The 18931-nt window shown below is 49.8% G+C and overlaps 1 protein-coding gene and 1 long non-coding RNA gene across 5 annotated transcripts in view; one reads left to right on the forward strand and one right to left on the reverse strand.

Annotated features, from left to right (window-relative positions):
- LOC112533179 overlaps positions 1-14879 on the forward strand; it is a 45717-nt gene extending 30838 nt beyond the window's left edge. For 2 of the 4 annotated variants that reach the window (XR_003077041.3, XR_006931081.1), the window contains exons 4-5: positions 9944-10069; positions 14053-14879. This is a non-coding gene — a long non-coding RNA (uncharacterized LOC112533179). Of the gene's footprint in view, positions 1-31; positions 10070-14052 lie in introns of all 4 variants that reach the window. The other 2 variants (XR_006931082.1, XR_005862720.2) reach the window with 2 other exon arrangements.
- LOC415312 lies at positions 9872-18544 on the reverse strand. The gene is made up of 2 exons (XM_429315.5): positions 16877-18544; positions 9872-11080 (listed from the first exon to the last, which is right to left on the reverse strand). The coding sequence occupies exon 1, from the start codon at positions 18304-18306 to the stop codon at positions 17326-17328; it is 981 nt and encodes a 326-aa protein (XP_429315.3). The 5' UTR covers positions 18307-18544; the 3' UTR covers positions 9872-11080; positions 16877-17325.
- Between the last annotated feature and the right edge of the window lie 387 nt (positions 18545-18931).

Raw genomic sequence — 18931 nt, forward strand, 5'->3', positions numbered from 1 at the left:
GGATTTATCTTCTGTTTTGTTTTGATGGAAGACGGGATGCATCGGAGAACCGGCAACACATATCCGCCAGATAATTAGATTGAAAGAAAACCTCCCCTCTGAAGACAGTGAGATGATAAAAGAGATCAAGGTCCCTGGGAAAACTTAATCCTTCCCTGTTTTCCATTACTTCTCAGGTTATTTCACTCCGCTATTAAGAAATTTGGTGTGCTGATGAGTAGGAGAGAAAGCTTCCGGACTTGGAAAAAAGAGAAGTTGGGTTGTATGAGGACAGTCTATTAAAGATTCAGCAACTGTACAAACCCCACAGGTAGAAAGTCCCCCGGGATCTCTGGTAGAACGAGACTGATTAAAGCCTGACACTGGAGGTGTCCTGCAGCCACCCTCAAAAACACAAGATAAGAACAGTCCCTAGAGAGCTGCCTCTCCACCCAAACCCAACGCTGATATGTGTCTCATTGGCCACCAGGAGACCTGCAGATCTCTCCCCAAAACCTTGGGAAATAACTACCGAATTTTTTGTTGTCAGAATCATTAGGGTTGGAAAAGACCTCCAAGATCAACCAACCCTCCACCTACCACCAACAATGCCCCACTAAACCACCTCTCTAAGTACCCCATTGACATGTTTCTGCAGCACCTCCAGAGATCTCAAGCCCAGACAGCACTACAGGGCTCTGCACCTATGGCTGTCACCTCCACGTTTATAGGAGGAAGGGACAAGGCAGTCACAGACCAGCACAAATCCACCCTGCTCAGTGAAACCGCAGCGATTTACTGCAGCTGACAGGAGCGTGTATTGATGTTGTCACCATCACCCGGGGTCATTCTCACCACAGCGTGGCTTTCTCTCTCCCTTTCATGTTGAGATTTGCTCTTAGGCTTTTCCCTTGCAGGGAGTTTGATGGATGAAAACCTAGTGCGTGAGTCTGATGCAAGGGGAGTTGTTTGGAGACTGCTTCCGTCTCTGGCTGTATCAATAATTAATATGTTGATCCAGAGCAATATTATAAACAGGGTAAATATTTTTTCTTTCCTCGTTTGCTATTTGGTGAACAGCAAAAGAAAAATAACTGCTGGTGTCACTGCTCAGTGAGCTTCCCAGCGTCCCAGCCGACCACCCAAACATTTCCAGTACGGAGCTGGGGATGTGGGAAACCAGGATCACAAGCACTCAGAAACTCAAATCTGGGGAATAGAGGATCCAGGGCTGGTAAATTTGAAATGTTTTAACGTTTGGAAAGGTCGGATCTCTGCCTGAGCTGTTTCATGTTGACGTTTTCCCTAATGAAGGACTAATAAGTCCCCTCCTTCCCCCCAGTCTTTCTGTTTTCTGCTTTTCCAGACAGGGCATTCCCGCAAGATTAAAGCTTTGACTTTTTAAAGCTTCTCTTTTCTTGGGAAAATCGCACCTCCCAGATATAATGGCCCGGTGTCCCATGAGACCAGTTGTGTTTTGTGGGCAGCTAAAAGGCCACTGTATGGGGACAGAAGTGTGGGCAGGAATCTCACTACAAGCAACAGTTTCTCAGCATCATCCCATTGACAGTTTTCATTTTTGTGCTCATTATTCAGTCTTAGTTCCTCTAACACCACAATTTGGATTTAGAAATCGCATCCCATCTCAATGTGTCCATTAGAGTTGAGGAGGTCTTGGGAAGAGAGGCTGAAGCATCACTGGCAGAGAGCTTTCAGCAGCTAGATTTCCAAACTTTTTATCCTCAGAGCAAGTAAAGGGCACTTTTCCAGAGGCATTTAGCACCCGACTTGCTCACTGCTGGCTTAAAACATTTTGGCCTCGATGCTGAAAGTTTCTAAGGTCATTTCATCATCTGGCTCCAGTTTATTCTCAAGAACACCACTGCTGACATGATTCACCTGAGACCAATTGTATCCATGGTCTTTGAACTTCTTCATTATGCAGATAGGACTTTCCTCCTCCTCCTTGTCTGCAAAGTTGTCTCTGTCTTCCGTGCTGGTCCTTGAGGTTCCACGGTCCAAATTAAAATATCATCTGCTGTAACTTCAGCACCTCCTAATCCCTCAAATATCTGCTAAATTACTCTTTGAAATACCTTGGGAGCAGAACTAATTCCAGATGGCATTAGCTTAAATTTGCAATGTCCAACTGGTGTATTAAAAATCACCAGCTTTGAGCCCCATTCATCTAATTTTACCGGCTTTAATAGATATTCTGCCTTCCTGCTGAGAGTATTTCTGCTTCTGAGAACATTGCTAACTCTTCATTAAGGGTTTCCAGCAGATAATGTCTCTGTTTGAAAGGTTTTATTTAAACCATATAGATCAATCTGCATCTGTGATTTATCTGGCTTTTTGATTCACACCCCAGTTAATCCACTAGCTTTAGCCTAGTCTGCTGGTTGATGGAGTCCAAAGGGATGACACACAACAGCAGGATGAGTGGTTTGGTGTTGATGCAGAAAGCAACCCCAGGACTAGCTGGGGAACCAAGCTTTTTCCGACCCTACAGTTCTGCCTCATTCCCTCTCTGCCAGCAGAAGCAGTAGGAGCAGTTTTGTCAGGTTGCGGACCAGTAGTTTTTCACCATTTCCAATAAATCTTGCAGTGACAAGGACTGCAAGCATACAAGGAAAGTCTTGGAATCATAAAGTAGAACCATTGAATCATCAAGGTTGGAAAGGGCCACTAGGATCATCTAGTCCAACTGTTGACCCAACCCCACCATGCCCATTAGCATGTCCCTCAATGCCACACCTACACGGTTCTTGGACACCCCCAGGGATGGTGACTCCACCACCTCCCTGGTCTGCCTGTGCCAGTACAACTCTTTTAGAGAAGAAATTTTTCCTAATATCAGGCCTAATATCCTAATGTCTTGTAGTGGATGAGCTCCAGTGTGTAAGAGCAGTCTGTGGAGCAATTGTTTGTCTCCAGCCCAAAATTCCCCCAGAAGGACAACTTTCTCCAAACTTCCTTCAGGGTTTGAGGCACCCAAGACTGACAAGTCAGATCCAAGGTGGATCTGAACCGGGTCTCCTGTGATGGTGTGGAACTGAGAACCTTCACTCCATCTCCAGCCATTGCTGGGCACATCTTGGGGTACAGGTGGATCTGCTCAGTGCTGGGGCTCGCCTGTATCTTGGAGAGTGGGAATTGGTCTCCTTGAGCCAAAATGTGAGTATTGAAGCTTGAGCACACTTGTCCCTATGATAAATTAACAGGATTCACTGCTTGTATGGTACCCAACAAAGATTCACCCAGGCTTGTACGCAGCATGCAGGAGCCAAAATGAGGTAACAGAAGGGAAAGAAAAAATAAAGAAAAAAAAAGGATGGAGAACTGGAGAAAAATGAAAGGAAAGCCCTTGAAGGTTGCTAGCCTGGTGTGTGTGAAAGAGGAGCTGAGCTGCCATGCGAGGAGTAGGGGACACAGCCGGAGCTGGGGGGTGACACTGCAACACTGTCACTGCTGGAGCTGGTATCCTGAGCTGGAGCAGGCAGGGATGCTGGGCAGTGCTGGGTTGGAGGCCAGATGGCACCTGATGCCCACCGTGCCACTGCAACCCACCAGACGATGACGCTTGGTGTTTACAGACTGCTAGAACTGCACTGGGCAGCCTGACTTTAATCCCATTCCTCCATCGTCGCATCCTTACCCTGCCCACGGACACCATGTCCAGGGCAGCTTCATTATTTGCCTTTGTGCTCAGCCAGAGCTCTCTGCTTCCCCTGTGGCAGGATATTAACTGGGTTTAATTTCAAGGAACAAATCCCCTCTGTCCTCTGGGTTCCACTCTCGTACTCGGGCCAGCTCATTTCCAGGCTGGCTTCCAGCAGGAAGGGTTGGAGGCCACACGGCAGCTGCTCAGATGATGGGGCTGGAGCTGCCAGCAATTTTCTGCTGTGACCAAAATGATCTTTAATAAATGCATGGGGGATTTCTCAGGTTTTTTATTTCCTCCTTTTTCCCTGGACTTTGGGCAAACTGCAGCAAAGATGGAGCAGTGGGAACCGAGGGATGGGAATCAAGGATGGTTGGAGGTGAGCTGCCCACGGGAAGGATGGATGAGGTTGGGTGGCTTTGGGGACAGGGAGCTCTTGCAGATGCACGGCTTCTCCTTCATCCTCTTGCAAACTTAATTCAAGATACACAGGAGACCATAGAATCATAGAATCATTAAGGTTGGAAAAGACCTCTAAGATGACCCAGTCCAACCATCCACTTACCACCAATATCACTCACTCACCATGTCCCTCAGTGCCACATCCCCACGCTTCTTGAACACATCCAGGAATGGTGACTTCACCATCACCCTGGGCAGACTGTGCCAACGCAGCACCACTCATTCGGAGCTTTTCCTAATATCCAGTCCTCCCAAAGGAGAGCAGTGGCAGTGAAGCCCTTTGCCATGTTGCTGCTGCAGGAGTTTTCTTGCAGACCATGCAGTTTTATTCAACTGGAAAAATTCCTAGAGGCATATTAATATAAAAAAGAAAAGAAAAAAAAATCCCCACTGCCATTATAACAGAAGTGTCATAATGGATCTTTTCAATGTCACTTCATTCCAATAGTCAAAATGTTTCATTTAGATGTTATCACTTTAATTTCATCCTGACTTTTTTACTGTCTCACTTGTGTATAGGCTTCGTATTACATCTCACATTACGCTGTTCAAACATCACCCAAGTGGAACGCAGCCACTTCTTGAAATGAATCAGGGCGGGATTGGAGTACTTTGGTTTCACACAGAATCTTCCCTCCATTCCTGTGGAGAGACTGCACGCTTTTGCCTTCGTGGTCCAGGCTGCAATAAAACCCAGAGCTGCCATTTTGGAATTTCCACTGTCCGCAATGGGGGGTTGGAACTGCACGGTCTTTGAGGTCCCTTCCAACCCAAGCCATTATACGGTCCTATGATTCTATGATTCAAGATGCTGTGAGTTAGCTCTGGGGATGAGGCTGCTCTGGTCCCCGCATCACCCCCTGTGCCCACTGTCCTGGGAGGTTATGCCTATGAATACTGATGGTATTTGTCTCACCCTGACCTCTTTGTATATCATCCAACATGCGTTTTCATGCCAGTACTGACTGAGCTTGGAAAGCTGCATCCCTATAAACGGGTGGAGGAGAGGTAGAGACAGCAAGATTGGCCTCGAGGGATGCGGCAATGTGAATCTGTTTCCCAAAGTTTGTGTTCACTTGCCTTGCCTAAGGGAGGAGAAAAAAGAGGAGAGAACACGACAGGAGAAGGAAGATGGAGCGTGCAGTGAGCAGAGCAGATTTCCTTGCCGCTAGGTTTGCTTTCCCTTGCCAGGGGGACAAAACAACCAGAAGGTTGGAAAGTGTCCTGGAGAAGGTCTCCACAGAAGCAAGCCAAATGCATTTAGAGTGGATAAACACCAGGTGAGGAACTACATGAAAATTGGAGATACTTGTCCTGTTTGTGGCCAGGATGTGCTTCCTGAGGCAGTGCCTGTCTTGCTTTTCTCCATCAGGAGCTTCTGTTTTGGAGTCCTTTTCCTAAGAAACAGAGCATAACTCCCCTCAAATTTCTCAACCAAACCACCCTACTGCATCATCTGCCCTGGCTGGAGGTGCAAGGCTGGGGCAGCCCTTGTCCTGGGGGTGCAGAGGCGGTGGGTAGCACTCCCCCCATTCCCAGCAAGGATTGATGCACCGTAGGGCTGGGCATGGAATCCTGATTACTCATTTGCTTTGACGGCCCTGAGAGCTTCACTTTTCACCCAGGCTTGACGTTTTTATGGCAGAGCGAGTTATTAATCGTTATTTTGAGCAGTGTTTGCAGGAATGCTATTTCTGCTAGAGCAGCGCAGGTGGGACACGTGCACGCAGATGGGAGCTGCCAGGGAGCTCAGCTGGCAGCATTTCGGGGTGAAAACTGTTATTTCACTCTTCTCTCCAGCGCTTCCCATGGTGCCAAATGGTTAAGGGTTATGGGAGGGAAACCTGGGCAGAATGGGAAATTTGGAGAGAAGGCAAAGAAGGAGGGGAAGGAGAGCAAAGACCTTCATTGGAGCCATTCTGGAAGCTTTCGCTGGCCTCTTTTATATTTCTGAAGAGGCTATTTTACCAATATATTTATTTTTATTCATTTGCACTAGAAAACTCCATGTGCCTGCCCTGCCTTCCCCAACCCGTTATCGTGCATCTGCTAAATGGAGCTGGGCAGCCAGCAGCAAGGGGAGGACATGAAACTTTAATAGTGCTGCCTCTCTAAAAGCCAGATTTGAGCTTCTCTCCTCTTTTTGAACTTCTGCGTGTAGAATGCTGCTGATGGAGCACGTTACCTGTTTAAAGAGCTGCTCCCCGTGCCAAGGAGCTGCAGCAGAGGCCACCTCGGTGTGGTGGGATGGAGATGTGATAGCTTTATTCCTCATGGGCTTTGGTCATAAGGCACGGGTCCATCCCTCTTCAGCTTGGCAGTAAGCCTTCCTTTCTTCTTCAGAACGAGAGAATAGCATCAGTCCAACAGTAAATAAAAGTTACAATGCCCAATATAAACATTCGTTGGCATCCTACGCCCACATGTCTGCATGTTGCCTGGTTACAAGTATAAAGGCTAGTGGCTTATTTATCCAGGAAATCTGTCCTGAGTATAACCTCATGTCTGTGTTTCAGCCGGCGCAATTCGCTCGGAGCAAGCACTATAGGTGATCTCAGTGTGAACTGCCCCCCCCTGGCCCCTGCAATTTTCCACCTCACCCCAAATAAACCTTGCTTTAAAAGACTGGAGACACCAAAGGGGGATTTGGGGCCGTTCTGACGGCGTCGGTGGGTAATCTGCCAATGATTTAATTGTAGCGGTGCCTGGTTTTGTGCTCATAAACCAAGCTGGGGGCAGTTGTTTGTGACTGTTCCCAGCCTCTGACTGCTTTTCTGGTGCAGAACATCTTCCCCAGCCCGTGGTGCCAGCTGGGCTGCCCGCCAGCAGTGTTGCAAGGTGAGGCAATGGGTCTGGAAAGCCGCTCGTATCTCTGACTCCTCTTTTCCACTCTATCCTGCTGGGTTTTGATATGTGCCTGCCATGTCTGACCACATTTTGTCTTTTCCATGTGAAACACCGCCCTCCCCCTCAGTCTTGCTTTGCAGGCTGAGCACAACCCAGCATTGGTACCACTTCCCTGTGGATATCTCCAGGTTGGGATGCCCTAGCCTTGTCCGTAGAGCCAAGGAAAGCCTTTCTCAATAGGCAGAGAGCCTTCTTTTCAGGCTGGATATTAAGAGAAACTTCTTTTCTGAGTATTTGAGGATAGGGACGGACTGTGCAGGGAGATGGTGGGGTCACCATCCCTGGAGGTGTTCAAGAACTGCGGAGATGTGGCACTGAGGGACGTGATCAGTATTGCAGTATTGGTGGTAGGTGGACAGCTGGACTTAGAAGCCTTCTCCAGCCTTTATGATTCTGTGATTCTTCATAATAAACACTAAGCTGATCTTAAACATAGAAATATTTCCCACTGGAACCCAAGCCTGGGCTCTGTAGGAGATGCTGGTGTGCAGCCATAAGTAATTTATGGCATCACATATATCCTGGAATCTGAAGGGTGTTGAAAGAATTGATCCAAGGCGTTTCTAGGCAGGTGAGGACCTGTGAACTTAGAGGAGTTAACAACATTAATTTGCTTTTTACCGCATAGGCATAAGCTGTCAATATTACCTTGACGTCGTTCAAAGAGCCAATTGGCACAGTTGTTCATTAGGAAATGGCCCTATAAAAGTGCTCTTTGAAAAATTTATGGAACCCATAAAAGGAAGTAATATCATGAACAAATGGAGAGACACCAAAAACGACGTCCTTCGCGTCCCCACAAAAGCTCGTGTGTCACAAAGCAGTGTCTGTAAATCTTGGGGGGGAATTTGTGGCAGCTGTTCCATTTGGCCACGCCGGGGCCTCGTGTGCAATCAATACACGAGGTTGTTCCTTTAGATAGATCTGTGGGAGCACCTTTTTCTACTGCTGGTGGCTTTCCCCACTTGTCTGCAGGGGCTTGGCAGCAATGACCACCTATTCATTGCTCTATAGCATTAGAGATGGGTTTTAACACCACCTCGGCAGAGATGTAGCTCGCCCATAAAGGCATCACTGTGACTGGGAGAGGTGTATGGCTTCATCCCTTACATGGGGACGGAGATGCCCAGTGCCAGCACAAGGCTGTGTTGGGGTCAGAGCCCAAATCCTGCTGGCTCCTCACACCACACATCTGCCAGCCGCTCCGAGGTGTGAAATGGGGCACTTGGACCATCTCCTGGATGGTGATGGATGACAGAGAGATTAGCATTCATTGCTCTGGATGTCTCCATCAGCTCCTCTCAGCCATTCAGTTCTTGCAATCCCAGACTTTTCTTTCTCTCATCCCAAGGTTTTCTCATGCTTAATACCCATATTTAGCCTCTTGTTTCATGGCCTTCACTGGTTTGTCCTGCTGTCAAGTTAAACACAAGCTCCACAACCACAAGTATTTATCAGAAGAAGCCTTTTTTTTTTTCTGCTCGGAAAACCCCAAAGTTGGAAATCTTAAGCCAGAAAAAGCACCGGATCAGTCATATCTGGTGTGTCACCGCCTGGCTGGAGATGCTGCATTTATTTACACACGCGTTAGGGAGAGGAAACAGCCGCGACCTGATTGCCCATTCATCTCAGCTCTGCAGTTCCCCTGTTTCGATGAGCTTTGCGAGTGTTCACTGGTAAATCTTTGATTTCAAGGAGGCGAGGTCATGCTTTGCTTCTCAGTGCGCCAGGAGTAAAACATTGCCCGGGGCACGCGGACGTGAATGCAATCACCTAAATTTCTTTGCTGATGTGGTCTGGGAGGAAGGCTTTTATTTCATTTGCTTTATTTTCCCAGCTTGAATGAAGCTGTGCTGGAGGGAGAAGTCTTCTCTGGGAAGCGAATGCTAAAGCCATACCTGCCCCCAGCCCTTCCTACCACAGATTTCATTTTCCACCCACTCTTTGCCTTTTGGGATCTTTGCAACGAGGGTTAAAATGCTCCAGGCTGCCAGCGTGCTTTGGAGATGGCTTCAGCTTGCTCCATCCTAAGCTTGGCTGCTCCTCCAGCCCCCGGTAGATGTGACCCTACTATTCCTACATCCTTACTGTAGCGTGAGATGTTCTTCTGCACTGAGCGGAGCGCTGCTGTCCATGGTGAGGACACAGCTCCTCAACCAGAGCCATCCACCACGGATAACCATAACCCTGGATGCGCCTTCTTGGCATTGCAGCTGCAGGCCTGGAGCACTGGAGTACCCAACTTCAATCTCTTGTGAGATGGGTCCCCATGTGTCGCCTTGCTGCGCTCTGCTGGACCCCCAGAGAGACCCCTTCCAGGGGAGTATGTGGATCTTGAGCACCAAAGCAAGGAGATGAGGAGGAGTGAGGATGTGCTGTTTCACCATGCTGGGGAACATTAACTGGTAATGGAAACGTGTTTGTGTGGTGGCTGCTTATAGGTTTGCTCCCTTCAGCACTTTCCCATTAATAAGGCCTGGTGAACGTTCTCAGGCATATCAACTCTAAATAGATAGCTTGTCAGCTGGGAACTGAGCCCTTCATAGATCTCTTTGATGGAACAGTTTTTAAGAACAAAACTGGGGACGAAGAGGGAGTGCTTGCAGGCCTCCATCCATAAAAGATGAATGGGTCTCTGGAAGATGCTGTCAGAGAAGTTAAACAGCTATTGGGCCAAGGGTGGGTTTGCTGCCCAAAGGATTCCTCCATCCCAGCATCCCTTCCTTCCTCGCAGTGTACCCCTGCCTTCAATTTCATTTAAGACTGCCCTGGTTAGCTTTGTTCAAGACCTCTTCACCACCTTTTTCCCCACTTATTTCTATGAGTCCAACCTTGACCCACTCAAGAAAGAGACAAGAATCCTTGGAAATCCATCATGAATTTATTATGTATATGTTTTTCTCTGACTTTTTCATGGTTTCTGGGAAGCAGAAGACAGGAGAGCATGACAGCTGAGCAGAACTCATCACGGAGAGCAGTTAAGAGTGGCTTGGTGATTCAAGACGTGCCATTTTAAGAAGTCAGGCTTCCAGATCACTGCCTGGAAGACTGGTCTGGGTAGGTGTGAGATGGTTAAAAGTGGGACTAATCAGATTTTCACTTCCAGAGGTTTCAGCCAGACGTGGGGCATTGTTTGTGTATTTCTTGTGCGTGTCTGGTGGCTCCAAGCTGCTGCATTGAGACATCAGATCTCCCTAGGTGACAATTTAGAGGGGTGTCAAAGGAGACCAGAGGGGTGGAAACAGCTTTGTGTGAGGAAAGTTAAATAACCTGGTGCTTATCAGCATAGGAGAGGGATGACAGATGGGAGCTGTGGCAGAGGTCTATAAAAACCTGAGCAGCAGGGAAGGGCAAGCAAGGAGCAATTATTCTTCCTTACAATGTGAGAAACAGAAGACATCAGGTGAAAGAAGTCTTAAAACAAAGGCAGGACTTGTTTGCACCACACATAATTCAGCTCTCGAGTCAGAGGTGCAGATCCAAGGTAGAACTGGACAAACGTGGATGCTGAGAAGGAGACAAAAGCTTAAATGTCATTAGAATGTTTTGAGCTCAGCCCTTTTCCCCGAGCACACAGCTATGTGATGGCCTCTTCTGAGCCACCGCCGCTCAACACGTACAAGTCCCCATCTCTCTGGCTCCACTTTTAAGAGTCATGTCCCTGCCGAGCTCATCCCCCAGACCTGCAAGGTGCTGAATTCACTTCTGGTCCTGTGCCCAAGGTGAGGGTCTGTCTGGAAGGAGCTCTGGGACCCTCTGTGTGTATCAGTGCTGAGATGACCAAATGTGGTGGACGTGGTGAGGAATGACGTGGTGATTTCTGGAGATTTTCCTTCCTATGTTAAATAACTAGGAAAGAGCCTTATTTTATTTTTTTTTTTTTCATTTTTCACTAATTCTCATTATTTTTTCCATTAATACATTTGGAAGTGGTGAGGTTTCTGGAGAGATGGAGTTCTCCTCTATCAGTACTCTCCAAGCTTCTTGGGATCGCTCTTGGGTAGCTGGCAGGTGTATGGCCTTGCTCCTCCTGAGGCTTTGCTCTAACCAACAGTCCAAGGAGATAAACTGCGGGTTAAAAGGATATCCCATTAGACTCTCAATGACAGGCACTGACACATCTGAGACCCTTTGCCAGGACAGTTTCCCCAGATGGATTCACATTCCCCTTACGCCGCAGAGGTCGGTTGCCTGCTGGGACACCCCCTCTCCAACTCTGAAATTATGACTGAGCTTAAGATTTATTCTTTTTAATTAAGATTGAGAGGTTGGAACTCCGGGGTGCACCAGCCTCAGGAAGAAGGACAATTATGCAGCAATTACACAGCCTTGTAATCACATTATACATGGGATACAGACTGAGATCTACCAAAGCCAGTGTAAATAGGTCATCCACAAACCCAGGTTTGGGGAAAAATCAACTCTCCAGCTCCACCTCAGTTCAAGAGCTGGGCATCGCCAATCAACGCTGTGCTTCCCAAGGAGCTGCATTGCTGATGGATGGTTTGTTCCAATGGGTGCAGAGACGCCAGTTTTGAGGGAACTCACTCTCCTCGCCTGGTTTTCATCCCCTTGGATCCTCCTCTCTGACCCTTTCTAATTAGCAGTGCTAACCCTCTGTACTTGCCTTTTATCCTCTGCTAAAAGTAGGCTTGAGCCGGAATAAAGGGGAGGTGTTGGCTCGGGGCTGAGTTATGATACCGGATCAATAGGAGCAGTGCTGACACCCAAAAAACTTAGCTTTCCCCCATGTTTCACTGGGAGAAAACACACATTCTTGATGAAATATCATCCCTTTGCCTAGCGATGCTCTCCGCTTATCCTCATTTGGCACCTCTTGCTTGCTGCCTTTTTTCCTTATTCTTTTCTCACTGTTTATGAATTAGTCAGCTCTACCCGCTGAGGAAGAATTGATTCTATGGCAAAACACTTTAATTTTTTTCCCCACTTTTTTTTTTTTTTTTTTTTTTTTAAGGCCTCTAAAAACAGCTTTTCCTTTCAATGAAAGCAGTCAGGCGAGCTCCGAGACAAACGCAGACTCCCTGTCACACTTGCAGAGAGCTGCGAAAACAGTCTGCTTCCCCCTTGCTGGGCTGGGAGTGAGGAGTGTTTCTGTCTGGCCCTAAACGCTGTGTGTAAGGCTGGGCTGGGCTTTTGGCAGGGTGACTCCATGCACCCTTCCACGGAGCCATGGGTCTCATCTGACACCGGAACCCAAGGGAGGGGGGACACGGGAGAGGATGCTGGGTCCTCTGCTGTTCACTTCTGGCTTTGTTTTGAAAGGAAATTGCAACCTGGGGTTGAGTTAACAACAGCAAAGGATTCTCTCACTGAGGGAGATAATAAACCATAGAATCATTTGAGTTGGAAGGGACCCTCAAAGGCCATCGGTACAGCTCTCTTGCAATGAACGGGGACACCTACAGCTCAGTCAGGTGCTCAGAGTCCCCCCCCAGCCTGACCTTGAGTGCATCCAGGGATGGGGCATCCACCAAGGGCAGGAAGCCTTGAAACCTCTTGCCCGAATAGTATGGCTTGGATCACCACATTCACAAGGGTCCAGCAATGGTGGTCCCAAGGCCATCCGTGGGGACATGACTAGGATGTCCAAAATGCCATAGGGTCATAGAATCATTGAATCATCACAGTTGGAAAAGACCATCAAGATCATCCAGTCCAACCATCCAGCTGCCATCACTATTTCCCCATCAAACCATGTCCCTCAGTACAGCATTTCATATGTTGTTTTCTCCAGCATTTGGCATCCTCCGCGTGGCTGGAGGTGTAGGAATTCATCACCAGCTACAACCCATAGTTGCAAGGATATTTCCTCTAATCCCATGATCTGCTGCAGGACCAGGGCTATCAAGATGGGGTTGCTGCTGATTGAGATAACTGGGGTTGGGTGGTGGTGGCAAGGTGGGATCCCTTGGGCTGTACTCCGTTACCTGGTACAGCCCCAGTGCATCTCATTGGAACCAGATGATCTTTGAGGTGTCTTCCAACCCAAGCTATTCTATGATTCTATGATCTTTGCATGCCTAATATCCCCCCCTCCCTCCCCCAGCTACTCCAACTGGTGCCATTTTTCTACCTCTTCTCTCATCCCCATCTGCCATGTTTGACATGGACCTGCTACGGCATCGCCTACAGCCATCAGCTTCACAGCAACGGGCCGAGTGACCCAAAGGGAGAGAATTATATATAGAAAGGAGGAGATGGAGATGTCATTAGAGAGAAGCTTGGAGTTGGGAGAGCACCTCTGGGCCCATTTTTTGGGGATGAAAGGAGCTTACTTCAGTGAACAGCATTATTATATTCAGGTTCCCATTTAGGTTGCTCCTAAGTTGTACAACAAAAGGAATATTAAATGATATTGCAAAATTCATGTTACAAATCAATGTAACCTGCATAAATCATCCCATCCTAGGCAAGAGGGTAGGGTTTGCTCTTTTCAAAGCGCCTTCCTCTGGCTGAATTGCTGCTTTAGAAATGAAAGAACCGTCTCCAGCTGTGGAAGGCCTTGGACAGAATATCACGCCTTCAGCCTATGCATCTCCTCAATCTCTTATTTCTTCCAGAACCGGGTTTTCCAGAAGTTCCCTATCTCCCATTTGAGAGGAATGTAGGGTTTATTGGCATCTTGGCTCTCTTAAGATGGCTCCGTGGTGGGACCCTTGGCAACCTGAGCCCTTTATGCGCACTTTGAAGCACTCCTTCCGTTATTCAGATGGAAAATGCCCTTTCTCTCCAGGGTTTAACAGCTGGATTTTGTCTTTTATCTCCATCCCACCAGATCTGGGCCAGCTGTCCCCAATTCCCCAGCTCTGCTTAGCATGCAGCTGCAGGTCCGTGCTGTGCTGGAGCTCAATTTCTCCCAAAATCCCAATTCTCAAGGTGAATTTTGCAGCCTAAACAAGAGCCGACCAACAGAACCCAAGCTGGCAACTCCCTCCCTGCCCCACTGCTCCCAGGTCCTCCTTTTGCCCTTAAAATGAAACTCTGTTTCTGACCAGGATTTGCATTTTTTCATCTCTCAGAAGCAGAAGTCTCCGGCGAGCATGAGGAACTCATCCATCCTTCCCCACGCTGGCAGATGGAGCAGAAAACCTGCTGATATATTCAAGGTCCTAAGAAGTTTTGAAGCGGCCAGTGGATATTAATATGGAACAGGAGCGCACCGTCCCCGCTGACCAGCTTTTATCACCCCAGACACATCTGCTGATGCAGAGCTATTTGTTTTGCAAGAGATGCTCCCTGGGCAGGGATCAGGGAGAGAGAGCTAATGCAGGCTGATGGGATTCATTTAGGGGATGAGGAGGAGGAGTGGAAGAGGAGGGTCAAGGGATTGACCAAGATTTGTCTTGCTGCAGAGGGAGAATGAGGGATGTGGGGTTCCCCATCTCTTTGATCCTGGAGGCCACGTCTGTCTTCACATTTGGGTTTTGCTGCCAGCAAGGAAGGGCTGGCAGAGGGTAGAGTTAAGGATGGGATCTTATGATTATATCAGGCACTGCGCGTGGCAGAGCGTGATGGTGAAGCTCATGCTTGCTTTCCTAAATGTGATTGCCCTGGAGAGACGATGCAGACCATCCTCTTCCAGATCCCCATTGCAGCCCATCATAAGCTGGGTCTCCCTTCATTCCCCAGCAAACCCAGAGTGCAAACAACCCCTTTTCTTGCCCTAATCTGGCAAAACCCCTTCTCCCTTGCAAACAGCTGCCTTTTCAGCGGTGCAGCGGAGGCCCTTGCTGGGCTCCTGATTTACGCAGACCCGACCGAGGGATTGTTCTGAAATGGATTTGTTAGTATTAATTACGCCGTGTCCCTGCTGAGATTTTTAACAAGATTATGCTTCCAGAGCGTCGCTGCTTCGCTTCTCCTCCTACTCCTTCCTTTCCATTTCAAAGCACGGTGCGTGCAGCAGGATTTGTTATTCTGTTCTCTCGGTAGACGCCGGCAAGGGGGGAGCGAGCAGGAGCTCCTGGGGTCCAGCACCTTGACTGGGGGGTGGTTGATGGGGAAAAACAACCCCCTGGCTGCAGCCGTGGGAAAGCTCAGCCCTTCCGTTGGGATAACGCTTGGTCTCCTGCACGAATTGATTCCCACTGCCTCCAGTTTCACTGGGACGGTGGGAACCCACTGCAGGTGGACCGTGTTCAGTTTTCTCCAGTCTTAACGGATGGAGCATCCCTGCTGGAGCTGCCCCAAAGAAAGGAAGGCATCCTGTGAGATAACCGTTCAAGGGGAAACTCTGGATCCATGAGCTATCCTCTCCATCCTTTGAAAACCCATCAGTTCCCCCTTCTTCTAATGCCCTGGATGCTTCAGTGCCAGCCAGTAAGACCCAAAGATACGTCATATGCCAGATGGCACCGTTGCCACTATTCCCAACCACAGCCCTCAGACTCAGGGTTCCCAAAGAGATGTTCCCAATTGGAGCTCACTCTGTCCCACATCTACTGGAACAGCACCAGGGGACAATTTCCTGCCTTCCCCTGGTTCAGTGAGCCCCACATCTGGTGTGCAGATATTTAGGGACTGGAATACAGACCGAGAATGAGGCGCAGCATCGTGGGGACCTGCCGTATTCCCAGCTTCTCCTTCACTCTGTCACAGTGGTTGGCCAAGAGGACAGCTCTGCTCCAACCCGAAATGGAGCCCTGTGCTCCATAGAACCATAGAGCCATAGAATGGCTCGGGTTGGAAGGGACCTCAAGGATCATGCAGCTCCAACCCCCCTGCTGCATGCAGGGCTACCAACGTCCATATCTAATATTGCCCAGGGCCCCATCCAACCTGGCCTTGAACACTCCGTCCTCCTCCTCCCCCTGAGCCACAGAAGCCCGTAGGTCTGTAGGAAGAGGAGTTTGCTTTTAACAAAACAAAGCTGGATTTGTGCTTACAGCAGAAATTCCCGGACCCCATAGGGTTGTTTTTTTTTTTTTCCTCTGTAGGATTAGCGGGGTTAGTCAATGAGCGTGATCCGATTTGGGGTTGATGCTATTCTTGGCCAGGTTTAGATGCCGTGGCACGGGCGGATTCACGGCGCGAGGCGGCTTTCATGGGATAAACGGGAGCATACTGGTAATCAGCCTTGTAGCAGCTGGGAGCCAACCTAACCGGCTTACAGGGACCAGCACTCGTCATGGGGTGCCACCAAGGGCCGGGTGGCTTTGGGGGGGTCCCCCGGCATGGCACGGAGAGAATCAGCCTTTCACTTCTAGAGGTGTAGAGGTGAGATCCGAGCGTGTTGACGCTGGAAGAAAAGGGTGTTTGCTCCCCAGTGCCCGGACCCACGGTGTGCCATTCTTCCCCAGCATCACCGCATCTGCAGCTGCCCCTCGCTTCATCCCAGCGACCAAACAGGCTGAAGGATGCGAGATCCCCCCCTCCCTCCCTACGCCCGGGGCACATTTCTCTTTTTCCCCAGACAGTCCCCGTCGCGTTTTTCAATTGCTCTTAATGGAGATGTCCATCACGGGGTACATTAACCCAGATATGATTCCAAGCATAGAGATGCACTAATGACCATTTAACCCATGTACGTAGCCCGGCTGGATGAAGACTATTTTTCTTTCCTTCCTCCATCTTTCCTTCTCTTTTAACCCCAGGGAGGCCTGGGCCAGCCAGTGGATAGCTGTTTATTTTGAGCAGGGCACAAAGACCTCTTTTAGGAGTAAGTGCTGCGGTCCTACTGCTGCATTATGGAGCATAAAGCACAGTAATACTCAACCAATTACGCTAATGCTGCTTATTTGCTCTTGTTACAGAGCGTAATTGCTCACCCAGAAGCTATTAAATTAGATAAGAGCAGAACAAACAAAACTATTCATTTTATTCACTATATATTTATACACCTACCGCTCCGGAGCAAGCAGCCACCACGCTCAGCAGCACGGATTCCTCCCGCGGGCAAAATGGAGGTGATGTACTGCAGAAAGAAATGAAGGTTGGAGGACCTCCCTGAATCCCCATAGTGACCCTCAGATGCTGTCACCATTGGCTTTTGGTCCCTCCCATGGGCGAGCATCGGGCGGATGCTGGGAGGAATGGGAAGCCCCCAGGTGCCAGCTGGGAGGAGGGTTGGAAACCACCGAGTCTTGCATTAAAACCGAGGGGAAAGTCCTTTTTTAAATGAAATCGGCACTTCTTTTTGCCTGAGTGAGGATGCAGAGGTTGGAGGGGAGCCTGGCGCAGTTCCGTGATACTGGGAAACCCTAAGAGTTTAAGCAAGCATCGATCCGAACCGCGCCAGAAACCACATCGATGGGGAAATGGTGCAGAAGTGGTGATCCTTGCAGCCGGTTTGGTTATACGGGGAGAGGTAAAAGAGATGAGAAGGGGACAAGTGGGACACCAAGGGGGTGGCTGTCCCCACCCAAGCGTGGGCTGCTGGCACCATCTAGTGGGTGCTGGCCCCCCCATGCTGCAGTGTCACTACCTCCACTAGTGGCCCAGGGTCCTGCTTGGGGACGGGCACGTGGCCACCCCACTGGGGGATGTGGGGTGGGGTCCTGTGTCCCCCAGTGAAGGAGATGGGGATGGTGTCTCCAATGCCACAGTGTTGTCTCGTGGATGACGTGGCGGAGCTGCTGGCACTGCTCGGTGCTCCTTCGTGCTTGGGGAGGGGGCAGCGAGCCGTGTGGGACACCCAGGTATGGGGTATTGGAGTCAAGGGGGGGTCTGAGGACAGCCGAGGGGGGTAAGCCGGCTGTGGGGTTGTGTGCCCGCAACCTGGTTGTGTGCAGGGCTGGGGAGCTGGGGAGCAACCCCATGACCCCACATCCCCGCATCCCCACACAGAGCCATAGGACACGGGGACGCAGCAGGGGGAGGCTGGGCTGAGCTTCCCGTCCTGGCGAACCGCTGCCTATGACATCAACTCTGGTATTTCCAGTCCCTGCGGGGAGAAGGGAGGAGCGCAGAGGGAAGGACGGGGAAAGAAAGAAACGGGGGGCACGCAGCTGTGGGGGGACCCGGGGGTCACTTCGGTCCCCACGGTGGCGCCCAGTGCCGGAGTGAGCCCCGCTCGGGCACTCATCCCCATCCGACCCTGTGCTGGCCCCATAGTCCGGGCAGGGGAAGAAGGGAGGGATAAAAGGAGAAAAGGAAAAAATCTCCACGTGGAAAACGCACAGCCGGGACTTAAAGCGACAGGGAAGCAGGGATGGGGCTTCGGGTGCCCCTCCTTCCCCGAGGGGAGATGGGGATGAGCATCTCTGGGTGTCCCCACATTGACTCCAAGGGGGAAATGCTCCACTTTGGGGCACAGTTGAAGACTGAGAGGGCATTCTGTCCTCACCCCACTGTTAGGCCTGCGGTGCTGAGGGGGCTTTGGGGTCCACATTCCTCTTCTGGGTCCACATCCCTCTCCTGGGGCCATTTCACAGGGGTTTTATCTAACCCTGACGTCTGCAGGACTGGACTCGAAGCATTGGGGTGGTATGAAGACAGAGGGTGAAAATACAGCCGTGGCTTTTGATCCCAATTGGGAACAGTGGCATTTATCGTGATGTAGGGGATATATGGTGGGGGGTTATGCCTCGGGGGGGGGGCAATCGTTTGGGGAGGGGGTATTTGGGGGGGTGTTTTGGTGAGGGAATATTTGGGGGGGGCGTTTGGGAGAGGGTATTTGGGGGGTTGGGGTATTTAAGGAGTGGTTTGGGGAGGGAAGACTTTCTGGGTGTGTATGGAAAGGGTTTGGGGAGAGTGTATTGGGGGGGGGTTAGGGGGAGGTATTTTGGGTGGGGGGGTATTTGGGAGGGGCATTTGGTGGGGGGGTACTTGGGGAGGTTTCTGGGTGGGGGTGCTTGGGAGGGGGGTTACTTGGGGGGTGCGTTTGGGGAAGGCGTATTTGGGGAGGGGATATCGGGGAGGGGATCTTTGGGGGTTCCTATTGGGGAGGGATATTTGGCG

The sequence above is a fragment of the Gallus gallus genome, chromosome 10 (genome assembly GCF_016699485.2).
Source record: "Gallus gallus isolate bGalGal1 chromosome 10, bGalGal1.mat.broiler.GRCg7b, whole genome shotgun sequence".
NCBI classification, from domain to species: Eukaryota; Metazoa; Chordata; class Aves; order Galliformes; family Phasianidae; genus Gallus; species Gallus gallus.